Here is a 21,267-nt window from a genome sequence, read left to right as displayed (position 1 = left end):
CAAAGTGTCGAGCGCTTGGCGAAGGAACAGTTGCTATCCTTTTTTTAAATCGATTATTAAGTCGAACGCAGCCGTGATTCGAACACACGACCTTCCGATCACGGAACGAGCTGAAAGGCTTTATTACATCTTTTTGCAAAGTGTTATTATGCTTTTTGAAAAGCCATTAGTACGCCTTTTGATAGACCAGTATCAACATTTTTGAAAGGGGTAGGAGGACAGCCTCCAAAAGAATTGACAAGCAGAGGAAGAAAAAAACAACCACAAAAAAACAAAAAACTAAACTACCTAAACATGAAAACCCTATTTTGCTATGATGTGCAATTAAATCATGCCATTACATTCAGAACTCAGTTTTGAACACTACAGTGCACGATGGCTATTATATTTTACAGCAATCATAACCTATCTGACTGAGTAGAAAATGTTCTGACTCAAGTCTAGTTCTTGGTAGTTATAAATCGTAAAAATTGTTTCATTACATTTATATGATTTAATGATTAAATGATGCCATTTTCCTTCTGTAGATTTTCTATGCAATGTAGAAAAAAATAATCAAATATCAGGCACGAAGGATAGATTTTGAAAAGGTGGATTAAATGGGAAAAAATGACAACTTACCTGATAAAATTGACTAGTTCCAAAAAAGACAAGATTCTCCAAACTCCAAATTTAATTTTAACCTTTTCATACAAAATTAAAACCAATATTTTACGCTCAGAAAAATTTTTTGAAGGGGATAGTCCCCCATGCAAAACTCACCCCCAACCCGTGATTTTATGTCTCTAAATATTATGTTCCTTTGAGTGGAAGTCGGATGCCAGTGAAATAATTTTCAGAACGATTTGTATCAATTTGGAATTTCCCGATCCATTTTTTATTAGAGGTAGAAAAAAAATATCCCTCTTATGCTCATCTGGAAGGCCACGTGCAACTGAACATACACATAGTAGTTTTTTTTCTACAATGTTGGATCTCAGCCAATAAAAGAGCTAGAATTATTCAACTATATAATAATTGTAAATATATTTTCTTATATGAACTTAGTGAGAGCAAAATTTTTGTATGAACCTTTTCGAGAGGTGACATTAATGCAGACCATAACCTGACTCAAGTGCGAGGGATCTTGGTGTAATATTTATGTTCCAATGTTTACCTCAATTGCTACTAATGAAAATCTGTTATAAAAAATGATAAAATATCTTCACTGGGAAACGACCTCGATTGGTAAGTGTCCTTTGAATTTCACAATATTTGGTTACTAGACCAACCAAGTTCATTTTTAATCTTTCTTATATTTTCCTTAGTGTTTTAAAGTTGCAAAGAAAACTCCCATTAATGTATCTATAAGATTTTTCAAGTCAAATAGCGGACAATTGTTACTCCTTCTTTTTGAGCATCCCGATATGATCGCCATTTTATCATTTTCTCGATTTCCATTTTAAAAACTTCCTATATCATTCATTCCTAAAATAAACCTGGTAGCAAGAAATCAGAAAAAAAGACAAAATTCTCGTGTTTTTTATTCCCTTAATTCATAACTATTATAGCGACGCTGTTAAAGAAAAAGGCATTTTGCATACCAACCAAAGCGAAAAAATGTATGTACAATCACAACATCAATTTCTTTATCACAAACATTTCAAGAGAGCAAAATGGGCATATATTAAAAATGTATTAAGATACTTAGAAAAAAAATCACAAATATTTTATCAGCTTTGAGAAGATTATTGTCGCTACACCTATGAAACTTAAATTTCCTAAGGTCAGAGTTAAGTATTCGATAAACCTATCAAACTTAAATTTCCTAAGGTCAGAGTGAAGTATTCGATAAACCTATCAAACTTAAATTTCTTAAGGTCGGAGTTAAGTATTCGATAAACCTATCAAACTTAAATTTCCTAAGGTCAGAGTTAAGTGTTCGATAAACCTATCAAACTTATATTTCCTAAGGTCAGAGTTAATATTCGATAAACCTATCAAACTTAAATTTCCTAAGGTCAGAGTTAAGTATTCGATAAACCTATCAAACTTATATTTCCTAAGGTCAGAGTTAAGTATTCGTTAGCACAGAAAATCAATCGAAAATAAAAGAGAATTTTTTGCATTATATAACCTACTAAACTAATCTTTGGAAATTATTCATTACATTTGAAAAAATGATGGTGTGACATAAAATTTCAAGAACCATTGAAGGCAAAACCACCACCAATGCATAACGTATATTTTAAGTTGTTATGACTTCTGTTTATATGTTCGATTTATTAAAATTTGAGTTTATTTCGATTTCAAGCTCAGACGCCGTATAACATCGCTCTAGCAATTATGATTTTTCTGTGGGTCAAAGTGGTTAGCTGTCTTATTAAATATTTTAAAAAAGATGCATAAAATTATAGTTAACACATTAAATGTCACATGTGTGATGTTTGATGGTTTCAAAAGTCCATCCATTTGCTCTTTGTTTTGACGTATTCATCTGGAAAAGTGACATTTTTTCTGGTCTTTCTGAAATTTTCTTCTTCATCTTCGTCATCGGTATCCTCATCTCTCCTTTCATCCATGACACCCAGTGCCTTACAACACTTTAGACAAACACATCCTGTCGTCATAAGGCCTATAACAGACACGATCGATAGTATCCCGTACTCTAAAGATGGAAGCCATTCCGGAAGAAGAAGCTGTGATGTCTTCTCCGAGATCAGTGCTGTGTAAGACATACATAAAAATTATAATAAACAAGAGGTTGTGAGTTAGAAAAACCTTTTTAAAAAGGAAACTTACACAAGGTATATCTAAACTGAGCCTATTGTGAAATCAAACAATTTTGTGGAGTTTAATTTTCGTTGTTTTGTAGCATGAAGTGTCGACAAATTCCTTCGGGAATGTTAAGATTTTTAACTATCATATTATATTTATCTGCCATCCCTTTTTAAACCACGAAATCAAAGCCCCACAAACCAATTATTTTTCCGATGTACCTCGAAATTTTGACCGTACGAAAATGAGTGATTTTTAACTTCAATAAGAAAACATCGAGGGAGACCATTGAGTTCTTTTAGGCTGCATGCACGACTGGTAGGTAATTATCATCATTATGGATAAACAAAATTGAGATTTACCATTCTAAAAACAAAAATGTAAAGAAAATAAATTACGAATCAACATGCATTGCTAAATGCTGACTGCAAATCTTTTTCAAAGATATTATTTTGCTTCCCTGAATATTCCCTGTTGTGGCACCACATTGTTTTCAATAAATTTATTGGGTTATTCAATGTATTTTTGTAAGGGATCATGTTGATCATTAATTAAAACAACGTTCTTTCTGATATAGATAAAAATATTTCACAGTGACCTGGTAATAAAAAAAAATACATGGACACTTGGTATTTGTTCTTCTGTAGTTTAGGCTTTAAACAGCTTAACGCTAGTTCAAATGTTGTTTAGAGAAGGATCTGATATGTTTTAATTGAAGTATGTAATCAATATTTTATCATCCGGTACATTACTTGGTTGCCTCTTGAAATCAAGGAGTTTTCACAACATAGGAAGTCAAGGTTTGAGTTACTCGGCTGGAAGTATTTATTACTTGTTAAAATTCTCGGTAATAAGAAACAGTTAATTGCTCTTTTTTTGCCAGTAAGTACCAAGATATTGAGAACTTTTCTCGCATGTTGACAATTTATCTTGCATGTAAAGGGCAGAAATATTTCACCATAGATATGCAATAAGGTGGATATCAAGCTTAAATTATGCATAAAAACGTGCATAGATTTTGTTCGTTTATAATTTATAATCCAGCTAAGTGCTATTTTGAGGACATGACGTATTAAGCTTATTAATAACCTGGACCCCACCTTTGAACATGAAATATATGGAGATAACGAACAGTATTCAAGCTCATAAGTCCATTAAACAATACAAAATAAGAGCAGAGCAAACACGGACCTCCAAAATATCAAAGGTGGGATCAGGTGCCATGGAGGAGTGAGCATCCCCTGTCGACCTTGTGTGCTCCTTGTCATGATCGGGAAATAACGGAAAATCCGTCGACAATTCAGTGTGTAAATAATGGCCTAACAATTAGTATGAAAAACGTCAGTCAGCATTTGACTCAATGATAAATTGTATTTGCTGACAAGTTCATTGTATCGACCATAGAACTTACGAAATGATGACTTTAAACGAGACTGCTGATATTCTTTTTTCATCAACTTGTTTGTCAATAATTCACCGCGTTTTAGAAATTGTACATACGTAGAGCATGCTCTTGCGTATCGAATCAAGTGAGAGATATAAACCCCGTATGCAGGTGATGAAGGTATATTGCTGCATAAGTAAGGGAAGTTGACGATTGAAAAGTTAAAGTCATCAAGTTTATCATAAACCTTGATAGTTAGATTACAATTAACGTCTTTTTCAAGTAAAATATCCAAATATGAAACAGATCTAATTTTCAAAATGAATATTTAGCTGACATGATACTCTATCTATACTTTTTTAAAAAGTTACATGCAAAGTAAAACATGTATTCATTATTTAAGCCTATACTTTACTTAATAATGATTCGGGTCCTAGTCTGTAAATTATGGAAAGCCATATACATGTTTATGTATATTTTTTTACTGATATCAGAGCCCCGCCCCTTTTTCCAAACAATGTTTCACTGTTAATATCGTATGAAAATGAAAATGTTCATACAAAGACCGGTTCCCCCCTTCTTTTGTAGTATAGTCAGTTCCATTAAAAAAGATTTTGTTCAAAAAAGTTGCCCCCCCCCCAAGAAAAAGGATTTTCGAGATTGGACCCCCCCTCCCCTATTTTTTTGTTTGTCAAAAACTTTTTAGGCAAAAAGTCATATTTGGGGGGGGGGGCTGTTACTCCCCCAACTTTTAAAAAAGATACTACGTGTCTGGTACTATTAAGCTATTTTTATGCACTGCTTTTGAATTAGCAGAATGTAATACATGTACACATCTTATATTGTTTTATAAAATGAGTGCGCTTTTCTTTTTGTCCCCTGCATTAGCAAAAGCGAGGGGACTTTAACTCTCATTCACCTTTCAGTCTGTCTTAAAAATTTATCATAATCTTTGGTCTTTTAAATGAGAAAAGATATGGCTTTTATATTTCACAAGTACATTACCCGTGACAAGACTTTTCCAAATGTACTTTGATTTTTTTACCCCTTGACCTTGAAGTTTGACCTACTTTTGAAACATCTGAACATTGGCTATAACTTTTGAATCAAAGAAAACATACATTCCTGTTTGACATGTGAGTTACTTATGATAAGACGTTTCCGAATATGCTATGATTTCCGACCCTCTGACCTTGAAGTTTGACCTAATTTTCAAAATTTTTAACATTGCTGATAACTTTTGAATGAGCGAAGATACGGCATTTATATGACATGTACATTACCTGTTTCAAGCCTCTGACCTTTCCAATACAATCTGGTTTTTGACCTCGAGACCTTAACCTTAAAGTTTTTCTTTCTTTTTTTTTTTTTGGACATTGGTAATGACTTTTGAATGAGAGAAGATAGGGCTTTCATATTTTACATATCCATTGTCTATGATAACACCTTTCAGACGGGTACATGTATATCATTTTGACTTCATGACCTTGACTTAGATGTTTGAAGGACACACAAACAAAACAGTTACAATATGTCATAAATAAATACATCCCTATCACTGAAAGCGAGGGACCACAATTCTCTGTATTTGCGTGTTTTATTTTCAAACGCATTTAACACAAACGATAGACTATTTCTGCATTTCTAAAATAAACTTCGCAAGGATTCAAGATTTACAAACAACCGAAAAGGATGTCATCTTCGCAGCCCTCAGAATCTTGTATCTTTTTTATGTACAGTATAGGAAAATTGCTTAAAGCGTGAATAATAAATAAATGATAATGAAGATGCATCCATCATTCAGAATGACACTTGCTCCCATTGAAACGGAGGAAGGTCATTTCGGGATGATATATATTATGGCTTGCAATAGCAAAGTTTCTTCACGTAGTTTTATTTCGTTTTGTTATCCCAAGTGAATTCATTTAAATAAACTTTTCAATACCTATTTCACACACGTTTCCTTTGTGTGTGTTAGGACATGTACATTGAAATCCAGTTCCGGGGTCGATACATTTTCCATCATGTAGACAAGGGTTATCAGTGCAGGTTAAAGCTTTTAAAATACAAAAAAAGAAATACATACGTACTATCTATGCTGTATCTATTATAGCAAAATTATAAAATCTTTAAAAAAGAGAAAATACAAAAATGTACAGTAACTATTTTTAAAATACAAAATACGATAATTAATTTAGTATAAATCCTTTTCATCAATTTTGATGATTTTTGAGCACGTTTTTGACACGATTACTTACATAAATTTCTCCAGGTGTTTAGCAAAGTACATTTTTAGGTCACCTGTTTTGGTCTGCCGTCGTACGTTGTCCATAGTTAACATTTAATTATTTTTTTTACTTCTTCTAAATAATTTTTTGACCTATTTTGGTATATAGCATTTATGGGCAAAGGGGTACAAAATTTCTAAATTTCGTGGTCTCCACCCATCAACTTTAATGCAATCCTCAAAAAGCTTCTTTACTCCTTTACATCAAATTTAAATATGTTAGTATGATTATAATAGGCATAAAGCCCTCTATCAAGATTGTGAAATTCATGGCCTCAGGGTCAGGGGTTCGTGTGTTAGGATGGGGCTCTATTGACCGTAAATTTAAAATGCATTAATTCTTTGAAAATCTTCTTCTGCTCCCCTGAATTAAATAGACAAATTAAGTGCATGATTGTGATAAGCAAGGGTACCGGTGCCTCTTAAAAATTGTGAAATTGATGGCCCTGGTGTTAGAACGGGGCTCTATTGATCATATGATGAAAATACATTAATTTTTGAAAATCGTCTCTGCTGCTACTGGTTATTTTGCACTCAAAGTTCATGATTTTGTTAAGCAAGGATACCTCTTTCAAAATTGTGAATCACGTCCCCTGAATTGGGGGCTCTGGTGTAAGGGAGGGACTCTTTTGATTATAAAGTGAAAATGCAGCAATTCTTTGTAAATCTTCTCTGCTCTGGGTTTTTAGCCAACAAACTAAGTACATGGTACTGATTAGAGCTATCTTTGAAAAATTAAAATATCGATGTAACTTTGAGTATCGATACATTTGTCATTGTTTAAACATGATGTTTGAGGACTTTTCGCTTGTTTTTGTCTAGTTTTTCATTTACTTATGGCATATGGGTCCGTTGTTTTTATTCAATCAATATGAAAGTCAAATGAGTCTTATTCCTTTTCCTATTTTTTTTTACTTTCATCATGTCACATGATTTATTTTATTGTTAAAGTTGTTCAAATAAACACTGTTTCTTGTGAATTTTTGTTTTGTTCATTTTCAGAAAGTTTACTTGAAAAAAACCTTAATATCAATTAAATAAGTCTGTATTTCTTTATTATGAACAAATTTGTAAAATGGTTATAGACTTATCAATATATCGACACGTTTTATGAATCAATATATAGATGCAAAAAGTTTCAATAATGACAGATGAGCAAGGGTACTTCTTCAAAAATTTTGGAATTTATGCCTGGGTCAGGAGTTCTGGTGTTAGGATCGGGCTCTATTCATTAACTAGTGAAAATGCATGTTTTGAAAAAAGTCTCTGCTCTTGGGCATCTAGGAGGCAAACAGAATTCAAAGTTGTTATGAGTATCGTGTTTTAAACAGATTTGTGAAATTCCTAATCACTGGACAGGACTCTATTGATCTTGTTGGATTTTTTTTCTACTTTAAGAGAAGTTATTTCCCTTTGTTATACAACTGTGATAATTAATCACTGTAAATAATCAAATTGATAGGTCATTTGAATAAAAGAATATAGAAGAATCTTTAATATTTACCACAAAAATTACCTTTATAGTTTTAATGGACAGATGGACATTCAATGGACATTGTAAAAATACCTAATATTTGAACGATAAATGTTATTCAAAGACCAAGAGAGGCCGTTATTAGTTGCTAAGTTAAATTGTGTAAATTGTTTTATATGCTCGAGCACTATTGTGTTCTTTAGTTTTGTGATAGGAACAAATGAGAGTGTAGATTGCACTGGCAGACACAGGCATGTACATGAAAATAGATCTGCTTTACGAGTTGTTTTGCAGAGTACCAGTACTATTTTGTTGATCCCTGAATGTCATGTTCCTCTTGCTTTGGGCAGCATATTTTCATCTATCAATTTATCTTGTTCTATTATATACTATTATGTACATGTGGTTGAGAAATTGCCATTCTACGGAACCTTTGCAGTGTTGTATTATACTCAGGTGACCGTTAAGGCCCGTGGGCTTATTGTAGTAGTTCATAAAATGTCCACATCTTTTACACTAAATAAACGAGTAACTCCATAATACCATCAAATTTCTGCAATCTATGGACAAATTGGAAAAAAATACCTGTCTGGCAGAAGTTTCCTTTGTGTGTGTATGGACATGTGCATTGAAAATCACTCCCGGCATCGGTACATGTACCATCATTTAAACAGGGGATGTCGTTGCACGTTAAGGCTTTGAAATTAAATAAAAAGCTATTACTTTGAACAACATTAGAGAATGTATTATTTTTTCAATTTACCAAACATCGTTTTGATTTAAAACATTGATTAACGTATCATTGTAATAAAATTTGAGATTTAAATTTCTATTCTAAAAGATAATTTTAATAGGAAACGTCTCAAATTTCTTGTCTGATGAAACCAAAGCATATCTTTCATACATAAATGGAATCGGTAACAGATATGTAAAGTTAGCTCCTAGTAACCAACTTAAAATGTGAATAAAGCTAGCTACTAGTAACTGGCGACGACATGTGAGTAAAGCTAGCTACTAGGAAATGACTTTAAATGTGAGTAAAGGTACGTAGCTGCTAGTAACTGGCTACATTGCAAATATTAATTTAAAGAAAAAAATCATGTATTGGATGCATTTTTTAAAAAAAAGTTTGCATAACAGTCTCTTATTTTTGTTTCGCTAGTCAAAATATCTGATGTTAAAATATGCTACTTTAAATTAATATTTAAAGTTTAATTTTATTGTTTTGTATGCATTTTGGGTAAAAAGTTAACATTCTCCAAATAGCTGGTTATTTAAAGACTTGATATCTACTGATACAGCTAATAAGAATTTTCTTCAAGGTTCTCCACATAATATATGACTGACGATTTCATGAAGTAATTGGGTTCTTACTTTGGTGATATCTACCTGTATTGCTGATGTAAACTTCCTCTTAGCTTCTCCACATGATCTGGCAATGAAGTTACCAAGATATCTGTAGAGATATACTCAAATACTAGTACTTTTTTGTGTAATATAATGCAAGTTTGCGATACAAATGTTAGCTTATTCTTATTAGCTGTATCAATAGATATAAGGTCTCTAAATACTTGGAGGATGTTAACTTTTTAACCCCAAAAATGATTCTTGTGTATTAAAACATATCAGTGGCTAAAGATATCACAACAGATATATTGATACCTATTGCCAGATCATATGAAGAAGCTAAGAGGAAAATTATATCAGCAATATCAGAAAATATCAGCTAAGTAAGAACCTAGTTACTTCTATGATGTCAACATTTGTATCGCATGCGTCAGTACATCAGCAATACGGGTAGATATCAGTTAAGTAAGACCCTTCATGTAAAAAAAGGAATCCAGACTTCACATACTTTAAATATTTGAAAGAGAGAAATGATCATTTTCTTCTAAAAAAAACTTTCCGCCACAAAATATAGTTCCTCACGTAATGCTTTTGGTATGGAATTTAATCATGGAGTGTTTTTACTGAATGAAATATATGGAGATAACGAACAGTATTCAAGCTCAAAAGTCCATTAAACAATACAAAATAGGTGCAGAGCAAACACGGACCTCTAAACATCAGAGGTGGGATCAGGTGCCATGGAGGAGTGAGCATCCCCTGCCGACCGGTCACACCCGCCGTGTGCTCCTTGTCATGATCGGGAAATAACGGAAAAATCCGTCGACAATTCAGTGTGTAAATAATGGCCTAACAATTAGTATGAAAAACGTCAGTCAGCATTTGACTCAATGATAAATTGTATTTGCTGACAAGGTCATTGTACCGACCATAGAACTTACGAAATGGTGACTTTAAACGAGACAGCTGATATTCTTGTTTCATCAACTTGTTTGTCAATAATTTACCTCGTTTTAGAAATTGTTCATACGTAGAGCATGCTCTTGCGTATCGAATCAACTGAGAGATATATACCCCGTATGCAGGTGATGAAGGTATATTGCTGCATAAGTAAGGGAAGTTGACGATTGAAAAGTTAAAGTCATCACGTTTATCATAAAGCTTGGTTGTTAGATTACCATTAACGTCTTTTTCAAGTAAAATATCCAAATATGAAACAGATATGTCAGACTCTGTGGTATCTTTTATCTCAAGCTCACCGGGATATATCGTATCGACATAAGAATGAAAATAGCCATTGTTAATTGACAATACATCGTCGATATATCTAAATGTCGAGTTGAAGGCCACAGCAAGTGTTTTCTTCTTATCACGTACAAGATTTTGGACAAATTCTGTTTCATATGAATACAAAAAAGGTCTGCTAATAACGGGGCGCAATTGGTACCCATGGGAATTCCAATAGATTGTTGGAAGACCTGGTCTCCAAAAACCACATAGATATTGTCAATCAGAAACTCAAGCATCTTTTTAATGTCAACTTCAGAGTACATGTGTGTACAATCACAATGTTTTTAACAAAATAATTTTCAAATGACCAATGACAAGGTAAGTATATAGTTTAATTGGTTTTGTAGAATCCAAATTTATTGTAAGAACTATAACAATATGCAGAATTTTTGAAATATAGGTTAAGACAAAATTCTGCTCAAAAGCTCAGGAGCGAACCTCGTTTAAAGTATTAGTACAACAATAACAATAAGCAGATGCTTGTAATGAAAAACGGGGAATCATTCATTAGTTCAAGATTAAGTAATATTTAGTCGAGATACGTAAAAGTAACACCTTTTTGTTTGATTTGCTTTTGCTTGAAATCGTTAAATATATGTCAAGCGAAATATGGCTCTTGATGTCACCTCTGATGTTCTCAGAGATCCACGTTTTCCCAATTTGTGTTGTTTAATTGAACTTTGAGGATGGATATTGTTTTATATCTATATCTTCACATTCGTATCAATTTACAAACTTCTATGTAATAATTACGTGTATCACAGACAACTCCTGTGTAACCTATGTCACAGTTACAGGTAAATGAGACTCCGGTATCAGTGCAGGTTCCGTGTTTACAGGGATCATCTCCACACGTCACCACATCTATAATAAAAATAAGGATTTGATAACAATAATAGTATAAACCAATGTTTCAAGCGTTAGTATTACTACATGAATTATCCTGACACGCCAACATATCTACAATGATAGAAAAATGAAGACGGTAAAAGTTTAGGTAATAAATTTTCGGAATGACAACATGAATGAATACAAAAGTGTTTTCCTTTAATGTTTTAACTTCTTTACAATGTCAAGGTTTTGTGATATCTTTCTCCTATATAAATCTTTGACAAATGTTTCTATTTATTGGTCGGGCTTGTGGTTACACATGACGTAAATGGTTAATAACAAACCAAATAATAAGAGTATCTTTTTCAAAGAAAGGTTCGGTAAGAGTAAAAAAGATTTGTATCGGAGCTCGAAAAAAATTCAAATGAGTTCATTTTTTTCATTATTCATCTAGTGTTGTTCATATTCAAGTTCGAAATCTAGTGTTGACATTTTGTTCCGTTTATATAAACACAAATGATATACTTTCTTAGAAAATGCCTTTTCTAGTGGCATATAACCCAGCACCTATAATTTGTGACCATGAGGTTCTAAAAATTAATTCAGATATTTTATAGGAGAAAATTGGTCACCATCCGATAATGGACACTTTCCATTTTACCGATAGTTATTTATGTTTAGAAAAATTTACTCACTATAAAAGCCGTTTTCTGATGGTTCCAAGTTCAAGACCGGGAACAAATGAAATAGTAAATTTCTCACCCAATTTTTATGTAGTAATGGGCTATTTGTTTTTGTTTTAAACAGTAAATAAATTAAATATAAAATAAATTAATAAATACATTGCCATAAATAAATGAATAGTAATTTAAGTCAGTTTTGGACATTATTTCTACTAACTCACCGCAATAGGTACTACTTATTTTAGATTTAGAGCTATCCTTTCCTATTAGAACTCTTTAGCTTATTCATTAGTATGAATTTAGTTTAGAGGTCAGTAATATTCGATAAGGAATTTGACCTATGTGACCTACCAATGAAGTCGACGTACATCCAAAATAACCTATATTCTCTCTTTAAAAAGGGCACTCTGAATCCAGCTATAAGTTAGAGAGTTTGGAACTTGGATAGTGGAAGCTAAACAAAATCTTGTTTGATAGATAAATATATTTTTACTGGAGTAGACCTGAACCCAGAGTCTAGATATGGTTTAGACAAAGTTATGAATTAGCTGTAATTAGAATCTGGAGTACAGCCTAAATCCATTACTATGGTTAATCTGTCTATATGACTTTTACATATTACAATCAAAGAAACCATAAAGAAGGAACTGAATTTTCTTCTTTTAATGGGGAAACCCAGTAACAAAATTTGGCACTCAACGTGGTTTTCTGAGAACGGACATTAGAAATTCCCGCCAATCATGACATCACCACCATAAACCGGAAGCTACCGGATGTTTCCTATGTGAACATTACTGTTCAAGGTGACAGTTACAGTGTTGTGATATTGCGTTCGTTTGGACTAGAGTGCTTTTATGGCATAACATTGAAAAAAACATTGCTGTCAATGGTAAAATAAGCCAGAAACAAACTTACAAACGATGCAATTATGAATTTTAGACTTATTTATTGTAGTTTAAAATTATTGACCGACGTTGCATGTAATCAAAGTTTCGTTCATTTTGTTGTTTATTGTCCCTTCGAGAACTTTTCACTTACATTGAGATGCCACATTTGGCGGTGGAGGGCTACAAATTTAGACCTGTGCTCGACACTTACGGCCTTTGAGCAATGAGGAATTTTTTTCGTGCCAGCACCTACTGCGACACGGGGCCTCGATTTATACGTTCTCATCCGAAGGACCGGTCTCCACGTCACACAGTGGATTTGAACCTGCGACGTTAAGGATCAACACCTTACGCCTCGACTCTAGAGCAAAGGCTCTAACCACTGTGTCACGCGGGTGACATGGCTGGTTAAACTTCCTAAAATGTTGATACCAATATTTGTAATCAAGAAAGAAGTACAGAAGAGGTAGATGAGTTGCCATTGGACATATATCTACTGAGCAGTTCAGACCTTAGGTGGAAGTATCAGACTGATTCTCATGCTCCATCGGTCACAGCAACAAAAGCAGATGATCATGTGATACAACATAATGCTGATGAAGTTGATGATGATGTAGATGATGATAAATCACATGAAGAACAAATCACTTTGAGGGTAAGTGCAAGAGAACGGAGGAAACCAACACATTTGTCAGACTAATGCCAAAGTTTAGATCCTGACAGGAAGGAGAACGTCTTTATGCTACAAAACTTGATGGCAACTTCAGGCACGAAGTATGAAAAAGTTATAATGATATAATGAAGAAATGAAATGCAAGCAATATTTTAATTATGTTTTTCAATGGGGGAGTTTGTGGTAATGGGTTATTTGTTATGTTTTAAACTGTAATTAAATTAAATGAATTTTTTTTATTTGTCAGACATCTTTATGTAAATTATCAATTAATCTTCTGACTGCTCCCCCACCTCTGACTTTCAAAAGCGATAATACGTGCCTGTATCAGCAATCTTCCACTCCTTGAAAAGTCTCCCAAGTCATTTATACAAATGTATCGTCTGGAAACCGTTTATGTCATTTGTATATCAATGGACACTGGGACTTGAAACATTGCTTTTATTCCCTGCTGATTCAATTATTTTATTGGTATCTATAACAGTATTTCCACCAGATTAACAAATACTGTCAAGACGCTTGGCCGTTCGGATAGACGACGTCGCTTTTTCGGGCGTTTTCAGAGATATATATATTTTTACTCCCGTGTTTTTCTTGATACTTCCTCTATCCTCTAGTAAATTTTAGAAACGATATTAGAAAATGGCACCAGTAATTTTAGGTACTTCACATTTTTTAAATTTTATTTAGATTTGAATTGTTTTATGAAAAATATAAATATTTAAGTCCGTTATTTCGAAGTTACAACATTTAAAGCCTGGACAGTGCACACTACCTATAAGACGACGATTTTTACATAACATTTTTGCAATCAACCCTAATTAGTTTGACATAAATTTTTATAACAAACATTTTGGCATATAATATAATTTAGCTATATATACTAGGCCATCGAGAATGACAAAGACACCACTGTCCTCGAACTATTTGGACAGCCCTTATTTAGCATAGCATGTTTAGAAATAGTCACTTAATCTTGGCATCTTGCGAGAATGGCTACATTTTATGTTTTGACATTTTTATATGTTAACCTCCCGTAAAAATTTGAAACTATATAAATGACTTTTATTACTTGTAAAAATTTGAATAACCTTGGCAACAGGGTCCCTTAAATCCTTGGTAACAACTACACTTTCCAAGACTGTATTGACCATGTTCACAACACGGTCGCTTTTCATGCAACGGATATGTCCTGGAATAGTTACATGCCGCAAGACAATTTTCCTCGGTTTTCGAGTTTACTTCCATTGGACAGCATATATAACGGGTTCGATTTTGTTGTTGAAGTCCACAAACTCCAGAGCAATCAGTCCATGGTTCCCATGATAAAATTAAACAGTTTGTAGTGCCATCACAAGCGAAGCCATCCGAGTAATGAAAAAAGATGCTAAACAGCAGTGTTGTTAAAGGCATCGTTCGTTTTCTGATTTTACAAGTGAGTGTCACTTAGAGTCGTTCTTTTTTTTTACCAAAAAAATTATGGAATCGATAAGTAGTTTAAGTAAATGTAAAAGGTCACTGATCAACATGTATTCTACAATTTATCAGATCAAATTGACGTCATGATTCGACATGTCTAAACGGCTACGCTTTTCCTTTATCAGAATTAGGTTAACAAGAGGAATGATTTAAATGAGATTATATGTTTCCTTTTTACAGTTTGATTCATGTAAATGATATGTATATTAGTGTTAATGAAGACTGCACAACTTAATTTTATATGCTGATGATAGTGCCATTTTATACACATACAGATCATCCTCAAGATTTCAACTTTATCGAATCTACACTACAGTGAGATGCCTTTATATTAATAGTTTAACCTAGCTTTTCTATGATTTCCATATGATTTGACCTCACTTTGAATATACATTAAAAGCGGATTTTTGTCTTTTATTTGCTTATTATGACTAAGACATTCGTGCTTTTAAGACCTTTTTAAGGGATTTCTTCGTAAACATCCTTTTTTTCAATCTTTGTCAGCTTTTGACCACTTGCATGTGGCCCTACCTTAACCCCACTGGCAATGCCTTAAATAAAATTGAATCATGAAAAATGCTTCCATATTAATTTAATTTACCTGTGGTCTACCTGATTATGAAATGGATGTTTTCTGTATTTTTTTTCTTTGTAAAACATTTGTCCTTAAATGTTTTTTAACTCATGTCCCTGGAGCTATGATTCAAACGAAGAATCCACCATGCATGTAAGTAGTGATGTTTTCATGTACATATATAGAAATCCGCCCGGTCTTGAACAAGAGATTTTGATTTCTACTTAAAACAGTACATTTATTGAAATCATTTTTTGTCTCTAACAAGGTTAATTTAAAATATCACTTAATTCTAAATGATACATAATTTTTATGGAAATGTTTCCCAAACAAATGATCCGTTAGGCGGCGGCTAAGGTCCGCTCCGGTAGTGACGTTTTCTACTTTGTGTTCACTTGCTCTCATTTTGGTTAAATAGGGCAGACTTGAAACATAACATATAGTAAAGATTGTTTTTTTGGTAGGTGTTTAGAATTCCAAGGAATTTAAATTCACTGTCTTTTCGGAGAAGGTCGTGTGAACTGTGGAACCAGTGAGCCAGATTAAGGAACCCTGGTGCACTGGCTTCGATCTTTAAAGGATCTATATCTAAACTACACCTACATCTAGTGACTTCTCAATATGAGTGAAAAATTATCGATAAAAACGCTACAGGTTAAACAATTTATCAATCGTTCCAAAACTAACAGATTAGGAGATTTCTATAAAGCGATTCGACACACAGAATGTACGTGAATGTTGAAATCTGACAAACACCAGAATACTCTACATGTACTGATTGTGAAGGGAGTTCATACATTCAAATTATGCAAAAAAAAAAATTAAATTTATGAAATTAATAAAAATTTTGTTTCATGAAATTTGAAGATAAGAACAGTAATCCTGGTAAAAATTACATTGGAACAATTGGAGCAGAGCAAACACAAACCTCAAAAAACATCAGAGGTGGGATCAGGTACTATGGAGGAGTAAACATTCCCTGTCGACAGGTCACACCGTGTGCTCCTTGTCGGTCAACATTCGACTTAACTATAAATTGTATTGACCAACTGGATAGAATTTGCGAAATGTTGACTTAAACGAATCTGTTTATTTCCTTGTATCATCAACTAACTTGTCAATAGCTTCCTTCGTTTTGGAAAATGTTCGTATGTATAACATGCTCTTGTGTATTGAATCAACTAGGAGACTATACTCCATATGCCGGTGATGAAGGTATATTGCTACATAAATAAGTGAAATTGATGATAGAATAGCTGAAGTTTACCATTAATTTTGTTGTTAGTTTGCCATTACTGTCTTTCTATAGTAAAATATCCAAATATGAAACAGATGTGTCAGACTCTGTGGTGTCTTTTATTTCGAGTTCATTAAGTGCATTGAATTTTTCTTTCACCATTTGTGTAAAAAGGTGAAGATAATTTCGGTGAGGAATTTCGTAAATCCTATAAAAATAAGATTCGTGAACAGGGTAAAAAAAACTACATCCCTGGAAGCATCAGACGTGGGATCAGGTGTCTAGTACAAGTAAGAATCCGACGAGAGACCTTTACATTGATCAGATAAAGAGAGTAATCCTTAGTTAGAATTAGTATTAAAACAATGGCTTAACAGCTGATATGATTAACGGCCTGTTCTATTTGCCGACAAAGTCATTTAAGCGAGCAAAATGATTCCTTAACGATAGCTAAAAACGAGAGTATTGAAAGCCTTGTAAGTTATTTTCAGTAGACTGCCTCGATTTAAAAATTAGTGGTACACAGATCATGATTTTGATTATAGAATCAGTTGGGAGATAAGAACACTATTCACAGATTTTAGAAGAAGAAAATTGCTATATAGATGGGAGGAGTTAACTATGAATTCATCCTGCCATTTGTCAAATGGATTATTTGTTTGTGAGCAATTAACTTTATAATAGGAAAACATTTAAATGAGTAGATTTTGTGTTGTCTTAGAAGGATATATGCAACATATATCGACATATGAATGAAAATTAATATTTCTAATCGATAAAATGACGTCATCTAAATATTGAACTGAAAGGTATAGCAAGCAACATCTCGTATGATTTATTTTTTTAAAAATAAATGCTACTTCATATGAATTTCAAAACATATGAAGCTTATAAAGAATCAGAATAAATGGAAATTGGATTTCACTAGTGTGCTGGGAGATCTGGTAACCAATGAATACATAAATGTTGGCAAAGGGGAATTCCGGCATCTTTCATATATCAACTTAAAAGTGTTTGTGTGTAGAATCAGAATTATTTTTAAGACAGTAATTTTGAAAATGACCATTCACAAAATATGAAAATTTCCGAATTCTATTTTTATTAAAGAAGATTTTTCTATGATATCAAATAGCCTGATCTTTCATTTATGTGATAAATGTTTGTATAAAGTGTGAACAGAACAAATACACGGACCCCTGGTAACACAGAGGTGGGATCAGGTGCCTAGGAGGAGTAAGCATCCCTTGTGACACCCGCAGTGAATCCTCTTTATTGATCAGGCAAACGTAATAATCCGTAGACAAAATGAAATCAGTGGCCGAATAATTGATGGGAAACATGTCGGTCAAAATACGATCCAATGATAATTTTTGAAAATGATACAAAGCCCATAAGCTTCTATGTTAAATTAAAGGCCACTCCTGTCTATTTTGAGATAATTTTGAAAACATCTATTCGTAAAGCTTCTTCTTTTACATTGATCTGTGAATTATTCAAAATTTTTCCTTGATTTGACTCTAATATTACATAGAACATAATTTTCTTTGCTTTTTATGCATTTGTTATCTTAGCATAATTAACATCTTAACATTGCATAACTATATACTTTATTTCAAATTTCAATGAATGATGATCAGTTAGAATTCTTGTAAATAAAATAAAATGTACAAAAGGAATTATTTCATCACTGAAGCGTTTAAAGTTAGTTAATTGTCTCATCAAAAGATTTACGGTAAATAAAATGAATTAATTCACAGCTTACAGTTAAGAAATTAAAATTTTATTCTTTTGGTTTCAAAAGTCCATCCACATGCTCTTTGATTTTGAGCGTTTCTGTGGAAAAATCAAATTCTTCCTGTTCTTTCCCCAGTTTTCTTCTTCATTTTCATCATTATCGTCAATGCCACTTTTCTTGTTGATGCCAAAGGTTTGACAACACTTCAGACAAACACAACCCATTGTCATTAGTCCAATCACGGACACCATCGATAGCAGGCCGTACTCTAGATACCGAAAGGATTCTGGAAGTTCTAATGTTTCCTCTGAAAGCAATTATAGTAAGATATTTTAAAAGTATGTAATAACAAGAAAAATATTTAATTTTCACTTGTTATTCTTATCAAATCAATTGATTGAAATCATTGGTAAAATACATCCAAAAAGCATGTACCAAAAGATATTTTCCTTTATTTAATTTTTTCTCGTATGAAACTATACTGCAAGTTAAAAAATTAAAATTAATCAGTCAACGAAAAGGTTTTTTTTGTGGTAGGAAATACAAACTATTTTTTTTAATTATTAAACAAAATGTAGATAGTAAATTGGAGACTCTGAAGCCGTGATAGTTTTACCTCCCAACTAGAATTTAAGAATATCTATTGCCTTCTGTATTACTGTATTATTCTGTTGTATAATTGTATTAATACCATGAGCGATGAATTTCCTTTTTTTGGTATTTGGGAATTTATTTTCACAACAAGCATTATCTTATTACTTAGTATTATGACATATTGTCTAAACATTCTGCGAGATTGATGTAATAGAAAACTTATACTGTATTTATAATGTTTTACTTGATTTACTTGAAGTGGAGCTTAGTAAGGTTCCATGCCTGGCACCTTGGTAGTATATATATATATATATATATATATATATATATATATATATATATATATATATATATATATATATATATATATATATATATATATATATATATATATATATATATATATATGATCTTGGAAATGAATTTGAAATTTCAAGAAAAAAAAAAACAACAATCACAAAAACAATATCATTTCATTTGGAACGGCGAGTTCTTCGTCTCTGCTATGTAAAATAATCAATCTAATTGTTCATGTGCTTAATTGATTTTTCAATGGATTATCTCAATTTTTTGTGATGATCAGATTATTTTATGTTGTTTTATCTCCAGAATTTATTTTTAAAACGTCTGCATAGGTACATAACCACATTGCTACAGTAGCATTTAATTGAGCCGCTTTCCATACAATTTCCATTGTTTTAAACAATCCTCGTTGTCTGATCCTCATATTGTGAGGAAAGTTGAGGTAAGTCATCGATACCTTTTTATTTCTGATATTGCTTTTTGATTTCGTATTTCGAAACTACATGATATGAAAAAAGAATACTTGATCATACCATAAGATTAAATCACTGTAAAGATAATTACGTGTATCACAGACTACTCCTTTGTATCCCGTGTCACAGTTGCAGGTAAAGGTTACCCCAATGTTGGTACAGGTACCATGTTTACATGGACGATCATGACACGTTACCATATCTACAATAATTGTAAAAGACAGATGAAAAAACTAATATCGGTTATGGACTAGAGAATTACTCCTTATGAATAGTCAATTTTTTAAATAAATAGTTTTTTTAATATCAAAGAAGTATATTCCTTCAAAATGTTTGCTTCTAACCAGGTTAGGGGTTTTTTAAAATCTTTTTTTACAGGAATATACTGATTTTGTTGTTACAAGTAAATTCAAACGCCATTATTGGAGCAAAAATTCTCGTACTTTGCTCTTTGTCGTGATCAAATACAGTTATATAAATGAAGAATATAGAATTTGTAGTGTTTATGTCCAGGCTCTGCGTATAACTACTTTTTAAAAAAAAAATTTTTTTTTTAATTTTGCATATCATAATTTCAAAACGTCTTATACAGCAGAATAACACTGAAATTAATTTATTTTGATTCACAATTAAAAGTACACGTACAATCTAATCCAGGAAACGGAGAACTTTTTACTGGATTTTCTAATATATTCGGGACTTTTATCTTCTGTATGGAACCAGCAAAGTACCCAAAGTGATCTGTGGTTTATTTGTTGTATCAAACATGTGACAAGGGAAGTCGTGGTTGTACCAAATATATAATCCATTGATATTTCGATTGCAAGCATTGAATACCCAAAAAAGGAAGAAAAATAACTAGAAACAGAAAAATACAATTGTCAACCCTTACCTTGGCAGCAATCACCTTTATAATATGGATCACATCTACATGTTAGAGAAGCAGGTTCTAGCATGCCACCATTTTCACAAATTCGGCATGGTTGAGACATGTCCATTGGAAAATGTATACTTCTATTACAGCTTGTCAGACAAGTTTCTAGAGTGGCCGGGTTTAATGAACAGCACATTCTACGTACTCTGTACTGCGACTGTGAGCTACAAGTACCATTGCATGGACTCCATGATAGCCAGTTAAAAATATGACATTCCATGTCCGGTGTACATTGTGATCGACTCGTATCGGTACAAAAAGCACAAATATACAGTAATATATATACTACTTTTAAAATCATATTTTAAATTAAGGTTTGCACATG

The 21,267-nt window shown here is 32.6% G+C and overlaps 1 protein-coding gene across 1 annotated transcript; it reads right to left on the bottom strand.

Moving 5' to 3' along the window:
- Positions 1-2,435: 2,435 nt before the first annotated feature.
- LOC133205101 (fibropellin-1-like) lies at positions 2,436-21,000 on the bottom strand. The gene is made up of 5 exons (XM_061340843.1): positions 20,901-21,000; positions 20,100-20,210; positions 11,293-11,403; positions 6,087-6,197; positions 2,436-2,704 (listed from the first exon to the last, which is right to left on the bottom strand). The coding sequence occupies exons 1-5, from the start codon at positions 20,998-21,000 to the stop codon at positions 2,436-2,438; spliced, it is 702 nt and encodes a 233-aa protein (XP_061196827.1).
- Positions 21,001-21,267: the final 267 nt, after the last annotated feature.

This window comes from Saccostrea echinata, unplaced genomic scaffold (assembly GCF_033153115.1).
Source record: "Saccostrea echinata isolate AGI-Se365-2 ecotype Australia unplaced genomic scaffold, CSIRO_AGI_Sech_v1 ptg000054l, whole genome shotgun sequence".
Taxonomy (NCBI): domain Eukaryota; kingdom Metazoa; phylum Mollusca; class Bivalvia; order Ostreida; family Ostreidae; genus Saccostrea; species Saccostrea echinata.
The sequence above is the reverse complement of the archived record's forward strand: the minus strand, read 5'-3'. Positions and strand labels throughout refer to the sequence as shown.